The sequence below is a fragment of the Dromaius novaehollandiae genome, chromosome 20, assembly GCF_036370855.1.
Source record: "Dromaius novaehollandiae isolate bDroNov1 chromosome 20, bDroNov1.hap1, whole genome shotgun sequence".
Classification (NCBI taxonomy): domain Eukaryota; kingdom Metazoa; phylum Chordata; class Aves; order Casuariiformes; family Dromaiidae; genus Dromaius; species Dromaius novaehollandiae.
In genome coordinates this window covers 1852878-1862668 of record NC_088117.1, presented here as the reverse complement: position 1 = coordinate 1862668, position 9791 = coordinate 1852878, and the positions used below count along the sequence as shown (strand labels likewise).

General features: G+C 55.3%; 1 protein-coding gene across 1 annotated transcript; it reads left to right on the top strand.

Moving 5' to 3' along the window:
* The first annotated feature begins 3488 nt into the window (after nt 1–3488).
* NRARP (NOTCH regulated ankyrin repeat protein) lies at nt 3489–6992 on the top strand. Its single transcript, XM_026106259.2, has one exon. It carries the CDS (start codon nt 3775–3777, stop codon nt 4117–4119), a length of 345 nt encoding a protein of 114 aa, XP_025962044.1. The 5' UTR covers nt 3489–3774; the 3' UTR covers nt 4120–6992.
* Nucleotides 6993–9791: the final 2799 nt, after the last annotated feature.

Below are 9791 nucleotides of genomic sequence, written 5' to 3'. Positions count from 1 at the left end.
TTATTTTAGTACAAGGGCAGCTTTTATGGGCTGCCGTGGCTTGAGTGCACGGCCCAAACTTTGCACTGTGGTTGTTTGCATTACTCGGTTATGACGGGCCCTTGGGCACAGCTCAGAGCAAGGGGTGAGCTGCAACACCCTGTGAGTCACCGTGACTCACAGCACGTCCCTCCATTCACCCTGCACGGGGAGAGGAGACCAAGGACTGCCACTCGTCCCCCAGTGCCACCACAACTGGGTTGATGGTGGTGAAGAGCCACTGTCTCCTCCCCGGGCAGTGCTCTCAGGAGAGGGATGGCGGAGGCAGAAAGAGGCTCCTCTTCACTGTCTGCAGATGAAACAAGCCTTTGCACCCCCGTGAATCCCACCGCCACGTGCCCACCACCGTGTCCTGCGTTAGGGGATGGTGACGTTTGCCAGGGGCTGAGCACACAGCCCTACAAAGAGGCAAGGCTCACCTTCCCCAGCGCTGCAAGGTCTCCGCGTGGCAGTGCGCGGGGGTTACTCTGAGAAAAGCTGTACGGGCACAGGAGACCAAAACGAGAGCATCTACAGCCCAACTGCAATAGCAAGCACGGTACTTCCCCGGCCCCAAGCCCTGCAGACCTTTATCGTGTTGAACCCCTCACCTTCAATGTTAAAATGACGGGCTTCAATCTGCTTGTGTTAGAAAGACGTGATTCAGAGTGCGCTGGCTGCGGGAAACTAGACAAGGCGACACCAGACAGGGATGGATGGGAATGGGGATGGCGATGAGGTTGGGAAGAACCAGCCTCAGCAGATGGGCTTAGGGAAGCGGACCTTTTTGGGAGCAGAAGAAGGGGCTGCACTGGTGACAGGGCAACGCTCCAGGAGAGCATGGAGCAGGCAGCCGCTAGCTCACACTCACTTCGCTGCCGGCCTAGACTTCTGCTGTCACAGCAAGAGCTGCCTTCTCTGGCTGAGTGGCCCAGGTGGCATCGCTGAGCTCATTACAGCCAAAATCAGGCTGTTTTAATCTCTTTGGACAAATGAGCAGGACCTAGTGGGGGTAAAGCAGAGGAGTTCACAGCACACCCTGCTCCCCGTGCCACTGCCAAGGCCACCCACGGGTGGCACAGCACGGCCCCCCCACCTGCCGTGGGGCCAGCCCTCCAGCTTGCCCAAGTCAATGGGGAGGTTTCTCCTTGCGGTCGGGCAGCATCAAGAGGGGGGGCTGAAAGTGTGAGAAACCAATGGAGGGACCAGGAGCTGAATGTTGGCCACCAAGATCCTCATTCCCAGCCCCCCAGCCCTAGCAGTACCCTCTCTCCTCTGGGCTGGCCAAGCTGAATGCTCTGATGGGTCTCCATCCCAGCTGTGTGCATCTCAGAAGTTGCCCTGCAGGGAAATGCCCCTGAAAAATGCCGGGGTGCAAGTCATCCGAAGGCCATTCTGCCCCAAGCTTACAGCAAATGCCCTCCCCTGCTGTCCAAAGGTCCCCTGTGCCTGGAAGAGGTGGGAGGGAAGCAGGACGGGTGCTCTGATAGCAGTGAGACGGGATCTTCTAGCAAGAGCCAGCTGGTTCTTGGCCCATATTTCATCCAAGTGCTTTCACTTGATCTGGCCAGAATTTGGCATTTGGATGAGTTTTCCCCCCAATTCCCATCTCATTCCAGAATCGACGCACTGGCATGGCCAGCTAGAGGAAAGCTGACATGACAGCAGCTTGTTGGCCAGCTGCAAAGGTCCTCAGCTCACGCAGGCGGCCACCACAGCGCGGGCATCACCTCGTTTTACAACACACTCCTTCCTTCCTCCCTTAATGCATTCCTGCCACGCTACACTTCAGCGGACCAAATGCCCTAAAGACATCCCAAGCGGCCTTCCCGGGGAGGCACCAGCTTCCCGTTCCTCACTGAACCTGTACCATTTGCTCTCCACCAGGGCCAAATGGAGCACATTAAGGGCTCTGCTCCTCACGGCAGCCAGATGGAGAGACACAAGGCGACGTTTTCGATGAAGCGGTTATTAGTCATCATAGGTGAGCGGTGCTGGGAAGCAGGAGCGTGGGATTCGGGGCTGGGATCTGCCGCGGCAAGAGCAGGACAGCCTTTGAGAAAGCCGTCGGGGGATGTCCAGCACAGCGGAGATCATAAAACGCCGCAGCACCTGTCACTCAATCACGTTTTTGTTTGATGCCACATTTGGGGAGCATTTTTTCCCGATTTCCAGCGTACTTTCAGGGCCCACATTTTCCAGCCTCGGCAGCCAGCAGCTCCTGCGCTTCCATACCCAGCGATTCAGCCGTTTGCTTTGAAGCAGATTTGATTCGAGATAAAGCCCCGTGTGACTGAGCGATACTGAATCACCGCCGGGGCCGGCTGGTGATCTGGCTCAGCCATCGAGTTCCCATCCGCCTCCGCATCAGAAGGTCAGCGTGGGCTTGGTCTTCCCTCCGCATGAATAAATCACACTCGTGCATCTCCAAAGGGTCACAAAACACCCGCGATATGAACAGTTTAAGCACGCTTAGCATTCCCGAAGGATAGGGCAGATCCCACAGGCTTGCGGTTTACCCCGTTTCTGGCCACGCATTTTGTGGACCTTCCCGATCTGCTTGCAAGGAAGATCAACCTGCACCTGAACCGTGTCACCCTCGCCCGAGACAGTGCTCTCCTGGGCGGCAGGGGAGGCTCGGTGGCCCTGGCCCAGCGCAGGTGCCCCGAGATTGGGTTTCCCGGCAGGTCTCTGCACCCCAAAAAGCCTAACTCCAAAAGGCAGGATAATGCCCCCAGATTGGAGGACTTTTTCAGAAGACCACCTGAGCAGTCACAGCCCGCACGGGGCTGCAGGACCCAAGACGGGTTGTTTTCTGTGCATTGGGGGGTCTTTGAGGGCCACAGGCAGAGCTCTGCTTTTAGGAAAGCCCTGCCATGCCGCTTGGGGGGGGGGCACCCAGGGGTGCTGCCCGGGCACGCAGGGGCCCAACCGCGCTGGGCACGGTGGGACTGGAAAAGGGGGCGGGGGGGGGGGATGCTCTCCCGGGGCAGCCCGGGCCGGGGCAGCCCGGCGGCGGCGCCGACAGCAGCTCCGAGGCGCGGAGCGGCCCCGCACGTCTGTGCGCGGGTGCCCCCTGCCTGCGGCGAGCTCCGCCGCCGCGCCGAGCCGCGCCGGGCTCTGCCGAACCGAGCCGCGCCGCGCCGAGCCGAGCGGGGCCGATCTGGGCTCTGCCGGGCCGGGCCGGGCCTTGCGCGCCGCCCCTGCGCGGCGGACCCGGCCGACCCCCAGCCCCCACCGGGCGCGGCCCCCACCGGGCCGGGGCCCGACCCCGCCGCGGCGCCGCTCCCCCCCAGCACCGCCGCCGCGGCGCCCTTGGGGGCGTGGCCTCGGCCAGGCAGCCCCGCCCCCCCGCACGAACGTTCCCCCCCCCGCGGCTGGGCGGCACCCAATCAGCGCGCGCTCGGCGCGGCCCCGCCCCCCGGCGCGGGCGCGTCACGGCCGTGCTATTGTTATGCAAATAAAAGGCTGGGTAAAAGGCGCGGCGCGGGGCCGGCTCCGCTCCAGAGAGGCCCGGGGCGCGGCGGCGGCGGCGGCGGCGCAGCGACGGCGGCGGCGGCGGCGGCGGCGGAGGCGGGCGATCCGCGGGAGCAGGGCCGCTGTCGGCCGGGAGCCCGCGTGCCGCCGCGCACGGATGCGCGGCCGCGCGGGGTAGGCGCAGCGGCGGGCGGGGCGCCGCTCCCCCGCGCCGTCCATGCGCAGCCGGGCGGCGGGCAGGCGGCGAGCGGCGGCGGCGCGGCGGGGCCGGCGGGCAGCATGAGCCAGAGCGAGGTGTCCACCTGCTCGGCGCCGCCGAGCCAGCGCGTCTTCCAGGAGGCGGTGCGGCGCGGCAACACCAAGGAGCTGCAGTCGCTGCTGCAGAACATGACGAACTGCGAGTTCAACGTGAACTCCTTCGGGCCCGAGGGGCAGACGGCGCTGCACCAGTCCGTCATCGACGGCAACCTCGAGCTCGTCAAGCTCCTCGTCAAGTTCGGCGCCGACATCCGCCTGGCCAACCGCGACGGCTGGAGCGCCCTGCACATCGCCGCCTTCGGGGGCCACCAGGACATCGTCCTCTACCTGATCACCAAGGCCAAATACTCCGCCGGCGCCCGGTGATGCCGCGGCGCCGCGCCCGGGGGCCGCGCGCTGCCCCCGCCGCTGTTACTGCTTTCGGTGGGTGTTTTCGAGAGGTTGCGTGTGGTTTTTGTTTTTTTTTAAATGTCAAAGCTGCTTGGACTCCATGTTTTTGTTTTTTGGCAAAGAAATTTGGGGCCCCACAAAGATTTACTGAAAAAAAACCCCCATCATTTACCTTCTTTTTTTTTTTTTCTTCCAAGGGTTGTTTTCCTACTGTAATTTTTTTTTCCATCTACCTCGGCTGCACTCACAGTATTCACAGTTTCAGTTTGACATCTGGTCAGATGCTTTAAAACGCTCCCTTCCCTTTGCCCGGCAATATTTAATCCTTCTCTCCCCTGCCCCCCCCCCCCCCAACTCGTGTGGCGGCCTGTCCCTTGGTTTTAAAGTATTCTGGCTCAGAAACGAATTCATTTCAACACTTCCTGAAAAACCAAGCCACGTTACTCCTCTAGGAACCGAGTGGTGCTTTTCCCCCCGCCCCGTTAGCGGGTGCGGAGGATGCGAGCGCCGAGCGCGGCGGCCCGCGGCCTCCCGGGGACGGGACGGGACGGGCAGGTGCCGGTGCCGGTGCCTCGCGCCGCCTCGACCCTTTTCCGCAGTGACAGTGGACGAGTGTCGCTCCTTTTGCAGTCTCCTCCCGGTGTTTTCCTCCCGTTAATTTTTTTGAGGCAACTCTATCGGAATACGACTCGTTTTTCTCACCCTGCCTGGTTGCTCCTTTTTTTTTGCGTTGGGTTTTCTTTATTTTTTTTCTGCCCCTCGTTTTATTTTTGGGTGTCCGAAGAAAGTCTGCATCCTCACCTGATTCTTGAATCCATTTAGCACACGTGAGATCACAGGAAAAGACATTTAATCCTTCTATTTTTTTTGTGTGTAAAGGGGGATTAGCAAATCCTGAACTTTTCTTTTTAAAAAAAGTGAAATAAACTCTAGAGGCAGAGGATTTGCTTTTGCACAGAAAAGGGCCGCGAGCGCTCTCTGCTGTCTAGAGAGATGCCTGAAAACTACTGAGAAATAGTTTGGGAACTTTTTTCTTTTGGTGAAACTTGGATAACACTTCTCAATGCAGAATGATTCATTTGACTTGTATAGATTCACCTGCCTTTTATACTATATATATGTCTAAATATATATATTTATAAAAGAAAGGGAGGAAGAAGAGAAAGCTACCCTAAATCGCATTTTGAAGTGACTGCACGTATAATCGCAATGCTGCTTTTTATTGCTATGGCACAAGAACATCCATTTGGAAAATGCGGAAAATTTCAGAAGTCTCCTTTCTCCCACTGGTCTTTCATCCCTCTTTTATTCGTCTGCACTAAAAACAACCGTATCACTGCCATCTCCCTGCTCTTTCCTTTCTTACTCCCTTTATCCAAACCATTACAATTAAAAAAAAAAATAGTTACCTGCTGTTTTTTTTGGTTGTGTCTTAACTATTTATCATGTATGTATATATTTGTGGGTGAAGTTTGTGAGCCTGGTTTTGTTTGAAGCTGGTGGTGAGTGTTTCAAAATATGGTTTGGGAAATATGCTTTTTTCCTAGTCTTAAAACTAAAAACTTGAGTCTGCCATTGTTGTTTCCCATTGCACTGAATATTCTGCTTTGTCTCTGATGGTTTCACCTGCAGCCTTTTTTTTTTTTTTTTTTTTTTTTTTTTTTTTGCTTCAACAATTTGAGACGATTAAAAAGCTCCAGATTTAAAGAAGAAAAAGGAAAAAAGCCCTGTCGAAAGTGTCTACTGTTAATGCTGTAATTTTTCGAGGAACTGCTTTGTTGAAATCTTTCTGTGAGCATTGAAGGTGGTGTTCAGCACTTCCATTGGTGCTTCTGTGTAATAGTTACGGGGTGGGAACAATATCTTTTCTAGAGAGGTTTTATTATGGTTACCAGATGGTTGCACATTTTTTTGGACTAAATGGATTTGCCACAATGAAATGTCATAACATTTATGACATGATATTAAAAAGTGTATTTTAAAGCCAAGTTCTAGATGGATTTTTAAAAAAGAAATCTTGGTTATAAACCCAGTCTAAAGGGAGCTCTGTCCAGTGTTGTAAAGACAACATAATGTAACCCATATTTATATTTTTATAAAATACCTATTAAGACTGTGAATCTCCTGTGTGAATTGCTGAGTGAGTTTAAGAAAAGTATTGTTCCTTTCCAGCTTCCTGGAGCTTTAGACACGCTGAGATTTTGGAAATTGTACGTCGGGGAAGGGGGTTTGCTCTGAAATTGTGAGTTGATGTATTTTTACATCCCTTTGTATTTTACTGAAAAGCTGCTGCCCTTCCTAGTCCCTAGAGTTTCAATTTTCTATGCAACCCCCACACCCTGTCTCTCTTTCTCCTGAGAAGTAAAAGGGATGCAGATTGATTCAAATTGAAATGAGGGTCCCCCGCCCCCCTTGTTGGCTCATAGTGCTGCTGACCCTTCACGCCAAAACGGGGAGTACAAGAGAAGAGGCAGGTGGGGGAGGCTCTTTCGTGCATGACTGGTCACCTTACGGCAGTCATCTTTTTAATTATTATTATTATTTTTGTAAGAAGAATATATTGATAATGTCAGTGAAATAAGCAGACATTGAAGCTGATGCACAGATTGCTCCAGAAAGGAGTTTTTCTGTAGATTTTTCTTTAGATGCGAATACCTTTTTTAATTATGTTAATTAATGTTAAGAATTTTTAGGCTTATATTGAAGCTGTATGTGGGTCACTATATGATCATTTCTAACTGGATAAAGTCTGTACAGTACAGCATATTCCTGAGTGTATGATATAGACATGTAGCCCCAGAGTGCGAAATTTATAAATAAATTTTTCATTGATCTTTTTATAAAAAAAAGTTGTTTTTTTGTTTGTTCTTTTCCCTGCATGGTCATCAACGGAGCTGCAGTCTTAGGAGCGTGGCAGTCCCCCACAGCCTGGGGACAATTCGGCTGCTAGAGGCTCTGGGGGTAAAACACCGTGGAGAAGCGGGCCACCAGCCTCGACGTAGCCTTGCAACGGGAGGTGGCTGGCTGAGTCCCGTGGGTCTTGGTTTCGGCACGGTGTGCGCCAAACTGCGTTAGCCAAATTTGGGTTTCCGGGGTGGTGCTGGTGCTACCCTCGCTGGTGGCCGTTTGGTTTGGATGTCCCCATCCCAGTGTTCATTGCTGGTCCTTGGTGGGAAAGGTGACCCAGCAGCCCTTCTGGAGTTGACTATATCCCCCAAAGGGTTGCTTGCGTGGTAGCTGGGGTGGTTTCAGCTCCTGAAGTTTGCAGGATGTGCTGCCCCCTCCTATGCCCTGGAGAAAACACACTGTTGGTCCGGGTCATGCAGCACGCTGATTTGGGTATCCCAGCCCTGTGTCCACGTATGCCAGTCACTCACTCATAGACACATGGATGAGGACCCTGCAGTGCCCGGGCTTAGACTGAAGTCCAGTGTCAGCCTAAGTATGCAGGGTTTAAGGCATTAATAAAAACAAGCTGGGGGAGCAAGGTGGAGGACCTGCAGCCAGGCTCTCCGAGGCTAATCCATGGGGTATCTCCCAATGGCAGGACTCCTGGGCCACAGAAACGCATAATTTGCCGCATGCTGCCCCAGCCTTGTCGGCAGGGCACCAGGATGGCTCACTGCAAACCTCTCTGAGTTTTTTTTCTCCGTTGCACCCCAGCAAGGGTTGGAGGTGGCTCAGCCCTCTCCCTTGGGCTGCCATGACGGGGTGGTGTCTGTTTCGAAATTGCTGTCAGATTGATGCAGTTGGTGGCTTCAGGTGGCGAAGCTCAGGGAGTCGGTAGGAGGAGGACATGGGATGTGGGTCTGTGGCGGCAGAGACATCTGCCATCCTCTCACATGGCTAAGAGCAGGCTGGTACCCAAACATGGGCTGAGCTCTGCGTCTTTGGATGCTTTCCAGGTGGGATTAGGCTGGTCCGGGGAAGTGGGAAGAGCAGGGACAGCCCAACGCCTTCATCTGCTGGGCTCCCTTCCCGAAACTTGGGCTTGTGGAGGCAGGGCATGGAGGAGAGCCTTGGTTGTTATCAGGAATGGACATTTGTGATCAGGCTTTTTTCAGGTTGATAGTTTGGGGGGATTTTGAAACTCCCCAAATCCCTGGGAAATTTCTGCCTTGCCCAAATCAGTGCCTGGAGAGGATCCTTGCTGCATGTAGCTGCCAAGAACAGTGTCCTGTGAAGGCGGTGGAAAGGAGCCCCAGCAGAAAAGCCTGGCATGGGACAACACGGGCGTGAGCTCCTGATCCTGGCGTGACCTCACTGGCCTGGCTGGCCTTCCTCCCCTTTGCCAAGGCCTGAGCCCCAGGCCCTGCTCTAGCTCTCTGTTCAGGTGCCAGAGTGCATCAGGCTGGGATGGGTGCTGGGATGCAGCCATCTCCACCAGCGTGCCCTGGGCACCACCCATGATGCAGCACTGTGTGGAAAAGATGGGCATGAGCTGACCTGGCTGATTTTTAGCAGGAAGAAAAAGCTCATGCCAAAAACACCGGTCCCAACAGCTAGTCTTTATTGCCTGGGGTCCCTAAGCAGCAACCTGATGGAGACAGGTCTAGGGGGGTGCATGTGCAGGGTGGCCAAGCAGCACAGGCTGGTGAATGCTGCTTCGCTTTCTTGCCATGGTACAATTTGATCCCATTTGGGCCCTGCGTGATACTGACCCTTCCCTGGCAGAAACCACGGGATCTGGAGCCAGCTCTGCAGAGTCAGTCCAGAGAGCCAGACGCAGCTCCAGGCTGCCCTGCTCGGCGAGCGCCCTGTGTGCTCGGGGCAGCACACACCAGTGATGCACCGCTGGCATTAGCATCGCTTTGACTATCCGTTGGTACCTCCTCTTGCAGTGAGGTACCTTTAGCAGGACCCCTGTCACCAAGAGGGAGACAGGCCTGGACCAGCTCAGAAGAGCCCTGTGAGCCAGAGCCCTGCAGCGCTGGTCCCTGAGCCAGGCGCAGGTGATGGGAACCCATCAAGGTAAGGGCACCACCAAACGTCCCGATCTCCCACCATCGCATTGCTGTCCCAGGACCTGGGGGAGCTGCAGGGTTACACCTATGGGTGCTGTCACCAGTTCACCCTGTGCCACTTTCCTCCTGAAGGATGGTGCATGTCCCTTGCATCATGCCTTGCTTTCCCTGCCCCTAAGCCTGTGATTTCCTCATCCCTCAGTCATTACGAGCCACCATCGAAGCGCCCTGCCTGTCCTCCCAAGGCAGTGGCAGCCTGGGGACAGAGCAGGATGGCAGGAACCACCGAGCCCTACAGCCCACGTGGATGGCTGGGTGCTCAGAGCAGCACTGCTGCCTCCCTCCTGTGGCAGGGACCCTCTGGGCACCGTCGCTAAGCCCGGCAGTGAGATGGATGGGTGACGTTGCCACCTTCTCCCATTTGGGCGCTGCCCTGGAAACCGCTCTCCCCCCAGGCACAGGCAACAGAACTGCTGCAAAAAAATTATCCTGGTGCTGGCTCTTTGTTGCCACTGAGAGCAACCCAGGGCTGAGCCCAGCTCAGCTCAGCTCAGCTCAGCCCTGCTGCTTTGCTTCCCTCACCTTGTCCTAGGGCTTTTAGCCAGCCGGTCCACACGAGACTTGCAGGAGGGCTCATATTGCCCAGTTTTCCAAGGAGCTGAAGCATTTCTGCACAAACCTTGT